The sequence below is a fragment of the Lemur catta genome, chromosome 2, assembly GCF_020740605.2.
Source record: "Lemur catta isolate mLemCat1 chromosome 2, mLemCat1.pri, whole genome shotgun sequence".
Classification (NCBI taxonomy): Eukaryota; Metazoa; Chordata; class Mammalia; order Primates; family Lemuridae; genus Lemur; species Lemur catta.
The window spans coordinates 84,352,059-84,372,929 of record NC_059129.1 but is presented as its reverse complement, the minus strand read 5'-3'; the positions used below and the strand labels follow the sequence as shown (position 1 = coordinate 84,372,929).

The 20,871-nt window shown below is 36.9% G+C and overlaps 2 protein-coding genes across 5 annotated transcripts in view; one reads left to right on the top strand and one right to left on the bottom strand.

The window, feature by feature from the left end:
* Nucleotides 1-14,354, bottom strand: part of ORC3 (origin recognition complex subunit 3) — a 63,252-nt gene extending 48,898 nt beyond the window's left edge. For both annotated transcript variants that reach the window (XM_045543997.1, XM_045543998.1), the window contains exons 1-4: nt 14,181-14,354; nt 10,870-10,924; nt 3,926-4,023; nt 2,394-2,538 (exon numbers count right to left, since the gene is read on the bottom strand). In XM_045543997.1, the coding sequence (XP_045399953.1) occupies nt 2,394-2,538; nt 3,926-4,023; nt 10,870-10,924; nt 14,181-14,204 (322 nt within the window). In that variant the 5' untranslated portion in view covers nt 14,205-14,354. The remainder of the gene's footprint in view (nt 1-2,393; nt 2,539-3,925; nt 4,024-10,869; nt 10,925-14,180) is intronic.
* RARS2 (arginyl-tRNA synthetase 2, mitochondrial) overlaps nt 14,353-20,871 on the top strand; it is a 68,628-nt gene continuing 62,109 nt past the window's right edge. Inside the window, exon 1 of one of the 3 annotated variants that reach the window (XM_045543999.1) lies at nt 14,353-14,419. In XM_045543999.1, coding sequence (XP_045399955.1) covers nt 14,384-14,419 — 36 coding nt within the window. In that variant the 5' untranslated portion in view covers nt 14,353-14,383. Of the gene's footprint in view, nt 14,420-14,473; nt 14,520-15,244; nt 15,292-20,871 lie in introns of those variants that run through there. The other 2 variants (XM_045544001.1, XM_045544000.1) reach the window with 2 other exon arrangements.

The following is a 20,871-nucleotide window of genomic DNA, read 5'->3' as shown; positions in this document are numbered from 1 at the left end:
TGTTAACTGCTATCTTCCCTAACATAACAATCTGTGATTTCTAAAAAGTCCTTTGATGCCGAGGCAGATAGCAGCAAGGCACCTTCAGGGTGTTTGAGACTTGCTACTGTAAAACTCCCATTGATTGGAAGAAAAAGAAAAGTTACAGAATCACCCATACCAGCAATGAACAACCTTTTTCTTTTTTTTTTCAGGAAAGCCAAAATAAAAATATTAGCAGATTATTTTTTAAATGGATATGTACCTTTTTTTTTTTTTTTTAAAGAGACAGGGTCTTGCTCTGTCACCCAGGTAAGAGTACAGTGGCACAATTATAGCTCACTGCAGCCTCAAACACTTAGGCTCAAGTGATCTTCCTGCTTCAGCCTCCTAAACAGCTGAGACTATAGGTACACACCACCACACCTGGCTAATTTTTCTTAATTTTTATTTTTTAGAGATGGGGTCTCACAACATTGCCCAGGCTGATCTCAAACTCCTGGGCTGAAGCCATCCTCCCACCTCAGCCTCCTAAGTCACTGGGATTATAGGCATGAGCTACCTTGGCTGGCAGCATGAAAGCTACCTTTTTGAAAATAGAAAACAAGCCACTGTGTCTAAGCATTCTTTGAATACAGATTATTTTTATAGTATCAAAACTATTTCTAGTATGCATACGGTCTGTGATTGTAATAATGCATCCCTGAAAAAATTTGGGAGTTCCGTAAAAGACTGGCTTATTGGGTCTTTAATTGACTGATTTCATGGGCTATTTAACATTATATTCCTTAAAACAATGGACTTGTCTATTGCAAACAAGATAATCAATAATGTATTTAACTGAAAAATGTTCTCTTGAGATCAAGATTTTGAAATATAATTTCCATTAGCTTCTTTTTTCCTTTTTGACTGGACGCAGGACAAGCACGTGAACAGTGCTTTCACAGCGTATCAGGCCATCCCACTTGATTGTACCAACTCCCCCTCTATCTCCAGTTGCTGCAACCTGGCAGTAGAAAGCATCATTGGGCCTCAGTTTATCATCCATAAATAGAAGGGGTTTTGAAATTAGATGGTAGACTACATTGTAAAGTGGGTCCAAAACATTGTAAAAATCATTCTCGAGTTTTGTGAGTCCTAGAACAAGCAGTATGGGCATCAGCTAGAAGTTTGTTAGAAAAGCAGAAATTCAGGCCCCACCACAGACCTATTAACAAAAATCTGCATCTTAATACAATCCCTGGAGGTTATCCATAAGTACACTAAAGTTTGAGAAGTATTGTCATGAATATCTGGAGTAAGATATGGATAATGAACAGTATTGGAGGCAGTATTACATAAGAGAATTAATTTCTTGTCTCAGAGCCCGCCAGTATAACAAATCCTAAACAAATAAATTGAAAGTGAAATGAAAACCATGTTTGGAACCCAAGTAAATTCAACTTTGTTTTCAAAAGAAATGAAGGAAATTTGCTAATATTCCAAAGAAATTTTTTCCCATTATCCTGGAATGCATGTTTAGTAAAGATGGGATAATAATGCTGGATATTAAGTGCCTAAGAAATTTATAACCTGCAATCTCAAAGCAATTTATACATAATTCATCCAAACCCTTTCCTAGGCAATTAACATCAATACAATGAAACAATCTAAGTTTGAAAAACTAAGCACAGGAAAATAAAATTAAGGTCACAGAGTAATTCCATTGAACTGACTATATGACCAAAAAAAGTATAAAAATTGAATAACACACTGGTGGTTTTTTTATCACTAAATCCAAATCTCATATACTCTCATATCTATGAAAGAATAAAACAAATATATTTCCCCTCTGACAAAAAGTTGAAGGGAGAACTAGCTGAATCAGTTCCTTTTAATTCACAGATGATCATCTGTAAAGATGTAAAGAACTTGTATTGGTTTTGCAAGTATGCAAAATAAACTATAGTTGGTTTAATTCTATAAATAAAAGAGAGAAAAAAGGTTTATCAGAACAGGTTATTTCCCACTATTCTCAACAATAAAAAAAAACAGTTAAAAAAATAGGCCGGGCGCGGTGGCTCACGCCTGTAATCCTAGCACTCTGGGAGGCAGAGGCGGGTGGATAGCTTGAGGTCAGGAGTTCGAGACCAGCCTGAGCAAGAGACCCCGTCTCTACTAAAAATAGAAAGAAATTATCTGGCCAACTAAACATATATATAGAAAAAATTAGCCAGGCATGGTGGTGCATGCCTGTAGTCCCAGCTACTCAGGAGGCTGAGGCAGTAGGATCGCTTAAGCCCAGGAGTTTGAGGTTGCTGTGAGCCAGGCTGACGCCACGGCACTCTAGCCCAGGCAACAGAGTGAGACTCTGTCTCAAAAAAAATAAAAAAATAAACAAACATATGCACATATGAACAAACACACATACATACCAAGAACAAGTGCAGCAGTTGGAATTTCTCTGAGTTTTATTTGACAGCCCAAGTCTCTTGAATTCTTCTGGAATCCAGAATGAGACTTTTGCAGAAATTCAATTAAATTGTCAAACAGGTTTTTATTTAATTCTTCTTGTAGTCGCTATAAAGAAAACACAAAACTTTATGAATTATTATTGGTGGTAGTAATCTGATATGTCTTTCCTGGTTTTGGATTCAGTTCCAAAGAAATATTTCATGTTAAAAATTGGATCAAATAAAAAAATGTTTTTTCCTAAAATCTCTAGTGATTAGCGCTTTGGATTCTCCCATTTAAAAATTCCTCTCATTTATTCATTCAACTAACATTTACTAACCACCTTATGAATGAAAGATAGCCTCTACCCTAAAAGAGTAAAGAAATTAAACAAGAACACTTAAAATGAAGACACACTGTATAGAGTGCCATAGTATAGGAGCCAAGGGTAGGACCATCTAAGTTAAGCTAAGGAGATGATATATTTGAACCAAAGCATTAGCAGGTGATAGAGGAGGTGACAGGACGTAAAGGAAAGTTAGAAGGAATAAGGAGTAGGGGAGGCAAGGAAGGAAGAAAGCACCAAATATCTAGTAAACCACAGATACAGCTAAGCTTAAAAAATATGAGAAGTGGTAGGAAATGAGCAAAGGTCCAGACCAAGAAAAAATATATATGAAGTTAAAGGGTTTGGATTTTATTCTGTGGGGAGAAACATGGAAGGAATGTGAAATAAAGGCATGATTAGATCAGGGTTAATCTGGCACCATGGCTGGAAAATCCCTGAGGCCTGGCATAGGGCTGCGTTTGCCTAATAGGAGGGCTTTTCTAAATTGGCCAATGGTGCCATAAGGGCTGGTGGCAGATTGAAGGGTTTGATATCAGAGTCAAGCATGCAAGCTAGGAGGATATTATAACAATCCAGGTTAAGAAATAAAGAGGACCTAAACTGCAATCCACAAACCCAAATACCCTCAAGGATCACATGGAATATACGAATGAGCAAGGCCAGTAGGTATAAAGCAATAAAAACTGGCAGGAGGCAGTAACAAACTGGAAAGTGCATAACCCTCCCAAAACAAAACAGAAACTGTAACACTGTGTTAGCCAAACAAAACAAGCAATCGGCTCAAAATGTTGGCACTAGAGTCACCAATTTGCTACAGTGAAGAAATTTTTCAGAGCTAGAATATAAAGAACATGGTAACTGGATATGAGGATGAGGGAGTGAAGGAGTTCAGAAATAGTTTGATTTCATACTTGTATAACTGGACAGATAATTTAAGAGTGCCACCATTTAAAAGCTCCTTGTCTTAACAGTTATCATAAACATGTTCTAGTACCTAGAGCTATGCATAATATTTGAAATAGCAGGGGTTTTTTAGGATACGCAGATTATACTTGACCTATATTTCATCAGTGCTCTTGTAAATTGATGGAAAAGAAGATGGGAAGCAAATATGAGATTTATGGTATCAGAGAAATAGGAAATATTATCAAAAAAATTATTTACCTCAGTTTCAGATTTCATCTGCTGCCATATCAACTGATAAGTTTCGAATCGAAGCTTACTATCCTCAGACTCATTTCTCCCTTTACTAAAATAGTCCCCTAAAAACACAGAAAGAAATAAATCAGTTTCTTTTTTTACATAGTAAAAGCTAGAAACTGTGTTACAAAGTCACAAAGCAATAGAGGTTGAATTTTTTATATGCATCAAAAATATATATATTTGGAGATAGGTAACATTCAATATCCTTTGAATTTTATTTATATACCTTTTATTTTTATCATACTAACTGTATCTTCAGGTTGAATTTCTAGCAGTTTTTATTTAATGGTTTGAGTTTATTTAATAGTTTTTGGTTTGAGGTATATACATTTAATATTAATGTGTTTCCATTATTTGCTCCTATTCTATTACCTTCTATACTTTGCTTCATATATTTGGTTTGAACTCTCCTCTGTTAAATGATTCTTACTGCTACTATCCTTATATTTTTGTTCCATTGACAGTTCAGTCCAGTCTGTCATTTATTCTGTCTCTATATTTTTATATCCTTTTTGAATGTTTTCTCCAACTGATTAGCTATTTGTCAAAATACCATTTATTGCAGTGGTTTTCAAACATTTTAAACCATGATCCACATTAAGGAATACATTTTACACCATACTCTAACACACATACATACAACAAACAAAAACTTAAGTCCCACGAAACAATACTCAGCCTTATCATGCAATAACAAATGTTTTCTTTTCTGTTTTTGAAACAATTATGATGGTCCACTAAATTGATTTCCTAACTCACACATGGATTATGACTTTTGGTTTGAAAAACACTCATTTACTGAATAATCCATCCTTCTTCCGCTGACCTGACATGCCCTTATAGTTTAAATACTTACATGTACTTTTAACTATTTTTGAACTTTTTCTTTGAATCCAACCTTATTCCTATATCAGCCCTACACTGTATTAATTATTGTAGCTTTGTATGTAGTGCATTTTTTTTTTTTTTTTTTTGAGACAAAGTCTCACTTTGTTGCCCGGGCTAGAGTGAGTGCCGTGGTGTCAGTCTAGCTCACAGCAACCTCAAACTCCTGGGCTTAAGCGATCCTACTGCCTCAGCCTCCCAGGTAGCTGGGACTACAGGCATGCGCCACCATGCCCGGCTAATTTTTTTTTTCTATATATATTTTTAGTTGTCCAGATAATTTATTTCTATTTTTAGTAGAGACGGGGTCTCACTCAGGCTGATCTCGAACTCCTGACCTCAAGCGATCCACCTGCCTCAGCCTCCCAGAGGGCTAGGATCCCAGGCGTGAGCCACCACGCCAAGCCTGTAATTTTAATATTAAATAGATCCAGGTTTTGTCCCACTGCCACCAAACATTGTTATTCTTTTTCAAAAAACTTTAATCCATTCTTTCAAATTAATTTTGGCACTTCTCAAAAATAACTTCACTGGTATTTTGACTAGTTAAAATCAAATTTGTAGACTGATTTGGGGAGAAATAACATCTTTAATATGTCTTAAAAAATTCACATCCAAAAACATCACAGGTGTCTCTTCCTTTAATATTTTTGATTCCTTATAGTTTTCTACTTTCCTTCATATTTCTTGTTGTTTACTGCTACATATTTTATTGCAACAGCTAAAGCTTTCATGGTGTTAAATTTCTGCTGTTAGTATTCTACTATCAAGTTTTAATGTTAATTGATAGTTTGGAATAGAATTTCTCTTTCATGTTAAGGAACTTTCTTCTAATCATAGTTGACCCAGAGTTTTTATAAAGTGTCATTTTTTTTTGGAGGCAGTCTCACTGTGTCACCCAGGCGAGAGTGCAGTGGTGTCATCATAGCTCACTGCAACCTCAAACTCCTGGGCTCAGGTGATTCTCCTGCCTCAGTCTCCTGAGTAGCTGGGACTACAGGCGCATGCCACCCCACCTGGCTAATTTTTCTATTTTTTGTAGAGACAGGGTCTCGCTTTTGCTCAGGCTGGTCTCAAACTTCTTGCCTCAAGCAATCCTCCTGCCTCAGCCTCCCAAAGTGCTAGGATTACATTCGTGAGCCACTGAGCCTGGCTTGATTTTTCATTTTATCAAAAGTCATAGACTATATTGAAGTCATCTTATGGTAAAACAGTAGACAAGTTTATAGTTATAAAATGCAAACAAAAAAAGAAAATAAGGAGATGAAATATTACTAATAGACAAAGCGGAACAAGATAGCCTTAAATAGAACAAAAATAGTCATTTTACATTGATAATGGGTAAAACTGTTATAAAATGTTAAAGTGGCAAATCAAGACATGAATTTTTTAATGTGCTGAATAATGTTGCATCAAAATACATAATGAAAAACCTCTTAGATATTGGAAAATGATCATAGTAGGATACTTTAACCTGTTACCATGACTTCTCCATTATTTACAGATCAGGTAGGTTAAAATAAAAGCATTGAAAGGAACTGAAGAATGTGAAGCTCTCACTCTTGTCAGGTTTCCTCCTGCCTCAGCTCCTACTCACAGCTCTGTACTTCAGTGTGAAGATTTCCTACAGTGCCAGTGCTGCTGTTTTGTTTGTGCAGTCATCCACAGAATACTGAAGAAAAGGAGAGTTAATGGTCTTCTCTTAAGCACATGCCAAGTGTCTTGAAGTCAGGACAGATGGTGGGCAAAATGCAAAGCATCTTCCTACTTCTTCAGGCAATCTGTTTCAAGAATTGAAGCCAGTGAAGGCAAGTGCTAAAATCTGGATATGTTTCCTTCATTCCTGCTCCATCTGTCTTACAATCAGGGTCAATTCCTCAAAGATCTTCCTATTATAACAGTATCTGTTGGTCTTAGATCCACACAATGAAGGAAAAAAAAAAACCTAATGAACTTTTAAAGCAAAGTTCAAATTATGCAATTATACATATTAGGTTTACTATTAATAATACTAAGATCTATAATCAATAAATTATAGCTGAAATTCAATACAAAAAGTTATAAGCAAAAACTTGCCTCATATTTTGAGAGGCAGTATTAAGTAATGGTTAGACCATGGGCCCTGGAATCAGGTTGGGTTCAAATCCCAGCTCTACCACTTACCAACATTTTAACTGAGAAAGTTCTATGCCTATATATCCTCATATATTTTAAAGAAGATAATAATACATTCCTCATAGTTTGCTGATGAGATAAAACAAATTAACACATATAAAATGCTTAGAACAGTCTGGCACATAGTTAATGATCAAAAAAATGTTAGCAATTCTATTAGTTATAATTACAGTGCTGATGATACCAGATGCCAGTGCATGCTATGTGTCCCTCATGGATAATGAGGGAACATGTCTTCAATTTTCCCCAAACTATATCTAGTAAGTTTAGCAATGTGTAACATTAAAATTTGTTCATGAGTCAATCACTTAAAAATAAATTATAATGTCATTATTCTTCATTTACTATTTTCAAGTCCATCACTTTTGCCTTTCATTTTGGGAAAGAGGAGGGCAAAGAATTAAGAAAGCTTCAAGTTTCTTTAAAAATAAGTCTATAAGGGTATAAAGCTCTGTTACCATATATTCCCATTCATGAGAAATTGGATTCTTATTATAAGTCATACTTTCTACCCTGTTCTCCCAATATTAGGTCACTATTTTACTATTTTATTCTCCTTGAGCACAGTCTTTTATCTGGCTAGTCTCCGAATGATGGATTAACACTCAAGATCTGCCTCGTGATTATTTAGAAAAATCCTATTCTATATATTCAAGTTCTCATTTCCTAGCAAAACAATGGTATAGTTCAGTTTTTCTTTTTTCAATTCAAAACTAGTATATGGGTATATGTAATTCCACATAATAATCTTTCCACTGCAATTAATATTCACAATGCTGAATATTGAGTATAAATACTCAATAAGCCTGTGAGGAGCTGTTAAAAAATTCCAACACCTGTACCCTATTCCCAGTGATTATGATTCAATTGTCAGGGTTAGGATATTGGTACAGGTTGAGCATCCCTAATCCAGAAATCTAAAATCTGAAATGTCCCCAAATCTGAAACTTTCTGAGGGCTGACATGACATCACCAGCGGAAAATCTCACATCTGACCTTATGTGATGGGTTGCAGCCAAAATTTTGTTTTGTGCACAAAATTATTAAAAATATTGTATAAAATTATCTTGAGGCTATGTGTATAAGGTGTATATGAAATGTAAGTGAATCTTGTGTTTAGACTTGGGTCCCATTCCCAAGATATCTCATTACGTATATGCAAATATTTCACAACCTGAAAATATCCGAAATCTGAAACACTTCTGGTCCTAAGAATTTCAGATAAGGGATAGTAACCTGTATTTTTTTAAAAGTCCCCCAAGTTGAAACCTGAATAAGGTCAGTGGCTTATATCAATGTCAGTTTCTTGGTTGTGATACTGTACTACAGTCATGTAATATATTACCACTGGGGATAACTGGTAGAAGGGAACAGGAGAACTCTCTATACTATTTCATGCAACTGTATGTGAATCTACAATTATTTATTTATTTATTTATTTTTAGACAGAGTCTCACTCTGTTGCCTGGGCTAGAGTGCCATGGTCACAGCAACCTCAAACTCCTGGGCTCAAGCAATCCTTCTGCCTCAGCCTTCCAAGTAGCTGGGACTACAGGCATGTGCCACCATGCTCAGCTAATTTTTTCTATATATTTTTAGCTGTTCAGATCATTTCTTTCTATTTTTTTTTTTTTTGAGACAGAGTCTCACTCTGTTGCCCAGGCTAGAGTGAGTGCCATGGCGTCAGCCTAGCTCACAGCAACCTCAAACTCCTGGGCTCAAGCAATCCTTCTGCCTCAGTCTCTCAAGTAGCTGGGACTACAGGCATGCGCCACCATGCCCGGCTAATTTTTTCTATATATATTTTTAGTTGTCCATATAATTGCTTTCTATTTTTAGTAGAGACGGGGTCTCATCCTTGCTCAGGCTGGTCTCGAACTCCTGAGCTCAAACGATCCACCCCCCTCGGCCTCCCAGAGTGCTACGATTACAGGCGTGAGCCACCACGCCTGGCCTGTGAATCTACAATTATATCAAAATAAAAAGTTTGTTAAAAGTTCCCCAAGTCTATAGAAGGAATAGGGTTGAGGTTAAAAAAAAAAAAGTTCCCCAAGTGATTGTATGGTTATGATTGAGAACCAATGCAATGAACACTTTCTGACTGACAGTAATACTGTGATTTGTTTGAAGAAGTTTTCTTATTAATATTATAACTTGATCACTAAACAGGTATCTAGAGATAAATGAAAAAAGTAGAGACAGTATTTTTTAATAATTTCATTTTATTGAGGTATAATATGCAATAAAACACACCTATCTTAACAGTTTGACACAAGTAAACACTCATATAACTAGTCCCTCAATCAAGGCAGAAAACATTTTCATCACTCCAAAAAGTTCCCTTTGTCCATTTGCAGTCAATTCCCCCTACTTCATCCCAGGAACCACTGAGGCTGAAGATAATCTCTGTTGTTGTTTTGTCTTTTTTAAACAAATTAATGTCTTTTCTCTTTTACCCACATGTGTGTGTGAGTGTGTATGTGTGTGTGTGCATGTGTGTGGCTAAGTGATGAAAATTCACTCCCTTAATAATATGTGTGTGTGTGGGTATTTAAAACCCACTCCTCTAACAAAATTTAACAAGTTTGTTTCAGTTGGAATAAAAAGTGATTGAGAAGAATAGTGTGGGTCACCTGTATGTATAAGAGAGGATAGAGGGCACAAACTGGTAGAAAGGGTGTGAAGATTAATAGGCAGAGAATCTGGGTCACTTGCAAATCTGTAACAGATCTGAGACTGGAATGTCTTTGGCTGTTCTTTCCCAGCTTTTTCCTTTCCCTCAGGCTACTGGGAGATGGAAGTGTTGGAACACAAACCACAAGGCCAAAGTAGTAACAGTTCATAATAACACCAATGTCTCCACATGGTTTTTTATAATTGTCTCACAAAGTCCTGCATGTTAGCTCTTTGAAGCATAGAATGAGAATACGAGGAAATCTTAGTGATAAGCCAATCTAGCCCCTCATTTTACAGATGAGGTCACCTCCAGAAAGGTTAAACAGCAAGGTCAAGGCCATAGAGCTACTTAGGGTCAGGACCACACTCCAAATGACTTTAGTTCTAGTCTGGATGATTCCACAACTTTGTGCTCTAACAGGCAGAATTACTATTAGAGATTGAAGATCTTGGGCTTTTTTTCTCAACACGTATTGGTTTGCATGGCACTTACCCCTCAATTAGAATGTGTAATATCTATTTAACACACATGTAGTTACTAAGCCCATTACTGTATGTTCCATACAGATGATTTTTTTCTTTAACTTACCTTGTCAAGTTTATTCATAAAATGGAATACCATACCAAATGTAAGCATATTTAAGTCTCCCATAAATACTGTATATTTGAATTAGAAATAATTTTTATACAATTTTCCTTAGAAAATATACACAAATTTTTAGTCTTTTTCTTTTTTAGTTTTTCTGTATAATCAATTATCATTTTATTTCCCTCATTATTAGAAATCCAGATGGCCAATCAGCTTTTGTAATTGTTTTGATTACTCATTCAAGGATCAAAATACTTTTCTAATAGAAATTGACTTTCATTTTCATTTCTAAAGTTGTAGATAAAGAAACAATGACAGAGAAGTCATGAAAAAGACACTCTTCTTTAAATAATGGCAACACATCCTTGGAAGGAAATTTACTTTCCAATTTGTCTTTTGATAGTACATTTGGATTAGAACTCTTATCCCTCTGACCAATGCCTTGGAACATAACTGCTACATCAACACAGCGAGTAAGCTAAGATTAGACAAAAAAATTACTAAATTCAATTAGGATTAGTTTAAAGTTAAAGACAACATGGGGGGGATGACTAACAAATTTGATATTAAGACAACTTACCTATTGGCACAGAGATCTTTCTCCTCTTGAAGTTTGGTTTAAAAACAAAGCAGCCCTATGAAAGAAAGACAAAAGGCATAAAGTTTCCAAGGAGGAGACAAATCTGATTAACCAAGTATTTTATAGATAAGCAGATTTTTTTTTAAAGGGGGAGGGTATATGTTTCTTTCAAGTTTTAAGAATCACTTCTCTTTGAATTATAGAAGGAAAATTCTAAAACAACAAAGGGACTATCCATTTCTTTCCCCTCCCTCCCATAGGATCTGATCTAGGAGGCAGATAAAGAAAACAAAAAGTGATGAAATTTAAACCCAGAAAGTTTCCATTATTATAAATGTAAGGCTGGTGGCAGGCACCTCTCCCCTCCCTAATGGAAAAAGAAGAAGCCCAGGTGACTTGCCAAGGACAATGCCTGCAAGGCTCAGCTAAGTTAAAGGACAACCACACCTGGATGGTTACCCTGATAAGAGTCTTGGTTCCTAGAGTCCACACATACCACCGGCCCCTCCTATTTCTCAATACCCGCCCTAAAACCGCAAGGGACAATTCCTTGCTCTCCCCACCACAAATCTTCCTGCCAAAGAAACCCCTACCCCCAGCCCTAAAACCATATATACACCCACTCAGATTTCTGGGCGGCACGACTTCTCGGGTCTCTCTTCCGGGACCCGAGAATCTCGCCCGGGCCCCCCTCTCTTGCGACCCGTTACCCTCACCCAGGAGTGCCCCAATAAAGCCTCTTTACTTATCCCTTTCAACTCTGCTCGTCTTTCTTTCTCTGGTGCCAGCCAATCCAAAAAACCTTACAATAAAATTTAGAGGAATTAATACTATACACTAAGATGAAGATCAAGAAAGTAGAAAATAGGGATGCTCTCCCTACCCAAAAATTATTTAATTAAAGTATCTATAACCTTGACAAGAAACAGACAATTCGGGCCACTGTTTTCACCCTACACCTTTCTTCTCCTGATAAACTCTTATACATTTATCCATTAAAGTATGACTCAAAACTTATCTCCTCTGGGAAACCTTCCCTGATTCTCTAGCCAGAAATGCTCCTTTCCCTGAGATGTCATAGTATTTGCACATCGTTATTTTGCATTGTTTTAAATCAATTTCTTTGTGCATCATAGTTATTTATGGGTCTGTCTCCCCAAGGAGATTGTAAGCACCTTCAGAGCACAGATTCTGTTTTATTTATGATTGTTTCCCCAGTGTTTAGGATAGTGCTAACATATACGTTAGTCAATCAGTATATGGAAAGAATGAATGTTTGCCAAGTAATTTTCCTGGTAGTTTTACATTATTATTTCACTAGTGGTACAAAGCCCAAGTTACTGGTACTAGTCTATTCTACCAATCCTAAAGTCATAACACATAGATAGCTTCTTAAAGATTTCCATTTCTATGGAAAATGAAAGAAAGAATTAAAGAAATAGACCTAGGAAAACTCATCTCAGGATATTGTTAAAGACAGCTGTGCAAATACAAAGTGGCTATTTAGGTTACAGTTTCCAAATTAAGAACTATGCCTTATATTCTTACATATGCAACTAGTGGAACTATGTGACATACACATGAATATTTAGAAAAAGTACGTGTAATCATAAGCTTGTCATTGCCTCCTTTCCACATCCACCTGCAATTCAGTAAAGGAAAAGGAGCTTCAAAGGAGTAAAATACGAAGAATGCCCAGAATGTATTCTAATGTAAGGCACTGGTAACGATATGGTTAGCCACTTTGAACTGCTAGTCAAATGATGGTGTTTGACATGGACGAAGAAGTCTAGGAGAAGGGCCAAAGGCTAGAAAATATCATGAGAAAAGAAAGCAAAAATGTTTAGATAGCTTTTAAAAAAAAAGCTAGCAGTTCCATGAATTCCTGAAATAGTCCTTAAAGGTTCTTATTTATGTAAGGTCCACTTCATAATCATCCCAATACAAACATTTGTTATAAATGCCAAAAATGCTTTCCTGAAAAAATCTTACTTTCTGCAAGATACACAAAAATAAGAGGTGCTTTTGCAACAAACAGGATTCAGGGATAGACCACTTAAAACCTAAAAACAAAAACAACACTAATCTTTAAAAATACTAGTACAGTGAAATCTCTTCTAGCACTTGCACCTAGCATCAGAGCCAATCCTTTGTAACCATAAACCCTAAGGCTCGTACTCTCTCCTTGAGGTGTACTTTTGGAAAGCATACTTCTCATAGACCATTTTAATCAAAATCAAAAATCAGATCCTTTAATCCACTGTTTTAATATAGGGGAAAATGTCTTTGCAGCTTCTTCACCTTCATTTTCAGCTTCATTAGATAGCTTAACCTTAGGAGCTTCCTGTTACACTTACAATAGAACTAAAAATTTTACTTTACATAGTCCAGAGCAGCGCTGATCGAACGTTCTGTAATGATAGAAATGTCACGTATCTGCACTAATTGGCAGCTATGGCCACATGTGGTGATTGAGCACTTGTAATGTGGCTAGTGAGACTAAGGAATGTTATTAATTTTACTTAATCTTACTTAATTTTAATTCAAATTTAATAGCCACATGTGGCTAGCGGCTACCATATTGGACAATGCAGACCAAGGATTTATCATCGTACCAAGTACACTATGTCTTGCAAATCCTTGCCTTTCCACACTCACAGCTGCATTACTTTTTCATTCTCATAACGTTCCCGCTCTTTCTCTACTCTCCGATTATTCAATTCCTTTAATGGGCCATTTTATTTCTATTTTCTGGGCCAAAGAACATGTCGTTCTCTCTGCCCTCCTTCCCCCAATCCTTTGCCTAACTTCTAGTCATTTTTCAGGTCTCAGCCAAAATGTCACCTTTTCCAAAAAGCCTTCGCTGACCCCTGGCAATTTCTATTAGGTTTTTCCCACTTAAAACTTTTTTTCCTTGCTAACACGACAATTTGTGATCATCAGTGTGTGTGTTTAATGTCTCTCTTGAGTACAGAATCTAAGTCTACTTTGTTTACCACTGTATCTCGGTACCTAACGGAGTGCTTGCCGCACAGTACGTTTTTATGAGTCGAAAACAGGAACCGACACCGGGGCACATCCTGGGGGTATCCGATCTCCACCAACCAGAACTTAAAAATATTCCTATCCGCATCCTCGCTCCCTAAGCACAGCTGGCCTCAACTGGACCTGGGGCAAGGACGCCTTAGCTCGGTTTGCCTCTCCCTCTTTTCAAGCCAGGGAGCTGGGACCTACGTAAGCTCCGTTTCATCCCTTCTTCAAAGAGGAATGAGGCAGCGGCAGAGCCCCACTGTGCACCCGCCCCCACGTACCTTGGACACCGAAGAGGTGGCCATAGTCTTAGCGTCCCCACGAATGCCAGATGTACTCGGGATTTCCCGCGCGCCCTCGCGGCAGCAGGGCAGAGGTTAGTGGCGAGACACGCGGGCCCTTGATTGGTTGGCATCCCCCTCCGGGGCGGGCTTCCGGCGGGTGGAGGCGGGGCGGGACTGTGGCGCTCTTCCTAGAGCCAGTCATGGCGTGCGGGTTTCGCAGGTCCATCGCCTGCCAGGTACGGACACCGGAACGGGCAGAAGGAGGGGCCCCCCGGAGCCATGGACCCCAAAGCACTTTCACCGCTGTGGGCCAGTCCTTAGTCAAAGGGATAGCAGGTTCTATGGAATTCCGTTTGCTTCCGCCAGCTCGTGCCCCTTCTCTGGAGCTGCTCAAGCTCCTGAGGCAAACCTGTGGAGGGTCGGAGTAAACCTTGAAAGGCATTTGTTTCCGTCACTCCTTCCCACCACACAGTTTGTATACTTTACCTGGGTTGAAAGTCATTAGGCCATGATTAGACCCTGTAGAAATTAATGTTCATTTCACTTAGTGAAGTTGATGATGGATCTGAATTGCCATTCGAAGGGATCTAATTTAAAAGCTGGTATTTCTCTTGCAGTCGTTTTGGCAGCCTATCCTAGAATTATTTTTGGTAACTCCCAAAGATACATGACATATCTGAGACCCAGTTTTTCTTGGTTCAGAGTTATATTTGAACAGCGCTGTAACGAGAAAAGGCATAAAAAATAGTAATACAAACCTGAGATTCGTCAAAAAGAATTTTTAAGACTTCTTGGCCACTTGTAGAATTTTGCAAGGAAACTTTCCTTGATAAACCATTTCCTTTTTATTAATGGACATATTAATGGACATATTTTGCCTGGTATATAATTTAACTTAGCTCATTTTTGTAGTGTTTCTAGACATTTGTGGGGAAATCCCTCTGCCTTGTCTTTATGGTTACCGATGTTCTGCCCTTTCCATTGGTAATTTCACATGCATCACCAACACGACCTTTAGATAAGACAAAGCTGAGTTTGTTGCTTGCTAGAGTAAGGAAGACCACCACCACAGTAGAGCTTTGGTAGTGTCTCAAACTGGGAAAGCAAGGTGAGATTTTATTGATAATTTGAAGCACGGTTTAAGGCCGCTTTTTCAGTAGCAGAGGGTTGGAGGGGCTTGCTGGGGGGGGGATGGCTGATTGGGATTGGACACTGATCTTGATATAGCAGTTTAAGATTGGCAGAAAGAGCAAATAATGAATCTTAAGGCATAAACTCTTGATGCTTTCTATTGACCTGATAGATTTTTCAGGAGGTTCCTATAATGAACAATCCAGTTATTTTTATGGGCAGGAGTTTTCTAGAATAGTAAAGTTATGCTAATGAAGACAAAGTAATAATAAAGTCATGTTTATGTAGACAGTAAATTATATTGGGGTAGGTAGTTTTGGACCACAGTATCCAAACTGGGTGTGGGGGTAGATGGTTTCTGCTCTCAGCCCTTAGGTCAAGATAACGTGGTGATGAGAATTATATTGTGTTTAGTTTTGCAAAGATTATATTCTTCCTTGTAAAGAAAGCAGGTTGGAGAAATAGGAACTAACATTTATTGAGTTTTTATTTGTGGTAGTTACTTTACATTCTCATTTAAGCCCAATGGCAACCCTGTGATAGAAAAGTATTAAATTATTATACAAATGAGCAAACTGAGATCGGAGAGATTAAATAACCTACCTAAAGCCATAGTCAATAAATTGTATAGGTGATTTATGAACAGAGATCTAACATCAAATTCAGATCTTTCCTATACACTATGCTGTTTGGTTTGTGAAGGCAAGAAGTACAATCTGATCATTAAACAGAATCTAATGGATTTATATGGCAATGTAAATTATGCAGTTACATATTTCTCTGAATATGGAGTCATTGAGGAATGATCCAAAACTTGAAGATAAATAAAAACATGTACAACACAGGTTGAACATCCCTAATCCAAAAATCTGAAATCCGAAATGCTCCAAAATTTGAAACTTTTTGGGTGCTGACATGACACTCAAAGGAAATGCTAGTTGGAGCATTTCAGATTTTCACGTTAGGGATACTCAATGAGTGAATATAATCCAAATATTCTAAAATCTGAAATTCAAAAAACTTCTGGTGCCAGGCATTTTGGATAAGGGATACTTAACCTGTACTTAATACTTTTGCTAAGTATTGAAGATCCCTTTACTAGTTTAGGAATGAAGGAATGTATTACATGCAATGTCATGTGCATTTAGCAAACTTTGATTAATGAGTCTACAGTTTTCTAAGCACTGTCGTTAGGCCCAAAGTTAAAAGTGAATAAGAAAATGGTTTCTGCTCTGGAATGGCTCCAGACAGCTTGGGAAACAGTTATAAACAGGTTATTACAATGCAGTCTGTAACCACTACATTAGAAGCATGTGCAAGGTGCTAAGGGAACGTAGAGAAGAAAGCTCCTAAGGGTCAGAGAAGACTTTGTGGAAAAGTTGATGTTGAGGCTCAGTCTTGAAGGCAGTATGGGTAAGAGTGTGCGACATAAATAGGGTGAGAGTTTGAGGCAGTACCGTATGCTAAGAGGAGCATGTACATAGACACATCTGGAAAGCATGGTGTGTTCATGGAACCACAATATTTGGGTATGATTTAAATGTAGAGTATGCCTCTGATGCCTTATTTCAGCAGGTCCTATTGATTTTATCTTCAAAATGATATCTCGAATTCATCCACTCTTTTCCACTGCTGCTGCCCTCCCTTTCTCTATTGCGAACCAAGCCACCATTATCACCTATTCTTGCCCTCCTTCCAATCCATTCTCTATTTATCAAGAAAAGTGACTTCTAAAATGTAAGTCAAATTTTATCACTTAACTTTTTACATTGCACAGAGTCTCTGCGAGAACCTGAGCTTCTTTCTCCAACCTCAATTCATGCCACTCTATCCTTTCTATAGGGTTCTAACCACAATGTTATTTTCTGTTTTTCTAACATAGCAAGGTCTTTCCATTCCCATTGCATTCTCATTGCATAGATTATTCCCTGTGCTTAAAAGAAATGCATTTTATACCATGACCCTTTATGCAAGAAGAAAGTTTCACAAAACAATACATAATGTGTTTATGTCCTTTTCTGTTCTGAGCTACTTCATTTTTCAAAAACTGGTGGTTGAGACTCATGAATTTATTTCTCACTGCCAAACTACAATTTGAAAAGTTTGTCCTCCAGTTCTCTATCTCAGTCCCTTTTTTGCTTGTGTCATGACAGTTGTAAGAGTTAGTAATTATTTTGTTGTTTTGTCTAGTTTTCGTGTATGTTTCCTCTGTAAGCTTCATGAAAACAGAGAACATGTCTTATCCAGTGTTATTTCCCCAGCACCAGCAAAGTGCCTAGAACATAGAAGGCATTTAATACATATTTGAAAAATGAGTGCCTGAATGTGATGTCATATAAAATTTACAGTTTCACTGAATGAGATTATAATTTTAAAGCTATAAGATAACACGGTAATAGTGGGATGGATTAAAGGTCCAGCCCCACCATTTGTGTGACTAACTCTTGACAAGTTAACTAATCTGTCAGGTGTAAGATGATGGTATTGATTCAAAGTTTACAGGACTGTTGCAAGGATTAATAATGATAATGATGAAGATAATAATAACTGCTATTTATGGGATACTTCACTTATACCATGTAGTGTTTTGCTTAACTTTACAGGGCTACTAAAAAATCTAATGAGGTGAGGTTAACAGAAAGTGCAGTGTCAAGAATGTGAAGGGTCTGTGATTTTACTCTTCCAGTTAGCCTACCACAGTTCCATGGATGGTGGCAGAAAACATAAGACCTTGCAGTGAAAGAAAAGGATTTTTTTATTCATAGCATTAGCAGTAATTGATACCAGAGTATCAACAATTTTTTGTGTCAGTTCCCCAAGCCCCTCTTTTTCCCATAGCACAATGTGAACAGGGTCAGATGATACTTCCATAAGCAGTGTGCCGTGTTACCAGAGAGAAACCTGAGTCTTTTATAATGAGCAGTAAGCATGCCTGACCTTTGCTCTGGTGTGAGGGAGTATTTCTGTTTTACAAATAAGTTTGCTATACAAATATCCTTGAAAAGACAGTCCAGAACAAGGCAGTTTGTGCCTTATTTACAAGACGTGCAGAAACGTGAGTCCCATGAAGATTTGTGTCTCTACACTAAGCACAATGGTTTGCTATGCTTAGTGATGTGCACATATGGTATATGATACTTGATATTTTCATCTCATTTAATCTTCTCAATCATACCAGGATATTCATATTATCTTTATTTTACAGAGAAGGACACTGAGATTCAGGAAGATGAAAGAAATAACCTAAGGTCACATAAATGTGAAATCATAGAGTTGAAATACTATTGTATGCCCGTAATATGCTGAAATTAAAAAAAAAAAAAAAGAAATACTAACCCAGCTGTTTGCTTGAAATCCAGAATTCTTTTTATTCTACAGAATAACATTTGTAAAATAGCCAGCACTATGTCTGACTCAGAAACAGCAACAGAGTACAGATTTGTTTTCCTTTCTTTCTTCCTTTCCATTTCTGTTTCTGCATTAAAGTTTAAATTTAGCTAGTTCATTTTATTTATTTATTTTTACTTTTATTAATAATTGTGAAATAATTTCAAACTTACAAAAAAGTTGTGAAAATAGAACAAAGAACTCCATATCCCCTTTATCCAGATTCACCAATTATTAATATTAACATTTTGCCATCAAATCATCATTTTCTATATATCTATCAACATAATTTTTTTCGTGTATCATTTGAAAGTAGGTTTCAGATATCAAGTTCCTTTACCTCTTAATACATAATCATTTATTTCCTAAGAACAGGCTTATCTTATCCACAGTACAGTTAACTAGATTCACATAACGTTGATATAGTACTTTAATCTGCAGTCTGTATTCCAGTTTGTTGATTTTTCTTTCCAGTATAGGATCATGAATTGCATTTAGTTGTCATGTAACTGGTACGTAAGTGGCCTTAAGTTCGCCTTAACTTATGTCCACATAACTTGATAGAGGAGATACACTGCTAACAGTGACTAGGAAGGCAGGGCCCCTTCACTCTGCGGATGAGTTTTATCATTAAATTTCAGATGTGGCCTCAAAAAGCAATTAAACTTGTTGACCAATTGTTGTCATTAGTCCTAAGGTAAAATATTTATGTTGGAAAGATACTCATCTACATTAAAGGATACAACAGGGTTGACTGAATTATCTCAGTGTATACTATGCTTTGCTGCTTACTTAATTCTCACAGACCCACCTCATTCAATTCTGCCTAAAACCACAAGTTGTACATAGAGCCATGCTAAATTTCTTTTATTACAGATAATTAGTAGTAACTTGCCCTCCAAATCATTTGGGAATTTCTCTTCTGAACCCTGAAGTTTCAATTGTTACCTTGTTTGCTTCTTTTTTTGTGTCTTGGAGTTTATCCAGACCTGTTCCTGAGGATAGTTTCTGTAAATGTGGAAGGTTTCTGCATTGGCTCTTGGTTGCAAACCTACAGAGCCTGACCTGGGTAGTATTACAGAGTTAGAAGTGAGAAATAACCAGGGGTAATTGACAGTTTAAGTAATTTAATATCTGGAAGAGTGATTGGTAACCTTTTAAGAATTTTAAGACTCATAGTCTGTGGACTGTGTTATATGGATAAAAATACAGAGCTAATTTTCATAAGAAGATACCAGTTTTGCCACCTATGGTTGGTTGCAAAACCATATGGATTTCTTTTTCATTAGCAAAACTAGGATTTTTATGCAGTTACCACAGATTTTGATCTTGCCTGGCAACTTTAGCTCTTAACTGAATTTAACACTGGTCTAGAGCCAGACTGACAGGATATTTTTTGGCTTTGTGCTCAGTGTGTGGGTACTAGGGGTAGAAATCGTGTTTGCCTATGTGCCAGGGAAGCAAATGGTTGAGGACTGCTGCAAGCTAATTAGTTAATGTGCTTTCATAGTAGATGTTCTGGGAGCCAAAGATTCTATTACAATAGAATCTCTGATATTAGGTTTCCAAATCTAAGGCTTAGAATTGTGCTTGGTGCACTGTAAGCACACAACACATATTAGCCATTCTTATATTATGTATTTAGAATCTCTGGTCTTAGGTTCCCAAACCAGATCTGGCAGCTGTGGATTTTCACTTTTGATACTGTCTTAAGAAGTGCTCCCTGCTTTCAACCTCAGATTTATTCCTCATTCAATTGTATTATTTAGTTTATTTCTTAAGGACTGTGGCTAATATTTTGTTGATTTTATTTTCTCTGTTAAAATTTTCAGGCTTACTGTTGTAGTCTCCTTTTATTATTTTGTTTTCATTAACTTTGTAGCATATTTTGTAAAACTTTTTCTTTCATCAGTTTGAGGCCTCAAGTAGTTGTAAATAGTACCTTCTATACCTTAGCTAGTCTTAGATGAAGCCCAATGCCAGGAGAAACAGCTTTATCTGAAGGGGAAAAAGGAAAGAAACCTTGAAGCTAAGGAGACCTATAGACCACATTCCTATCTGAGAAAGCTCTAAATCCAACCTCTGAGATAGTTGAAGAAAGTTGTATTATTTCCAGAATAATTCTGAACCTATGAGAATGTAGGTGAATTAAAAACCATGGTCACTAACA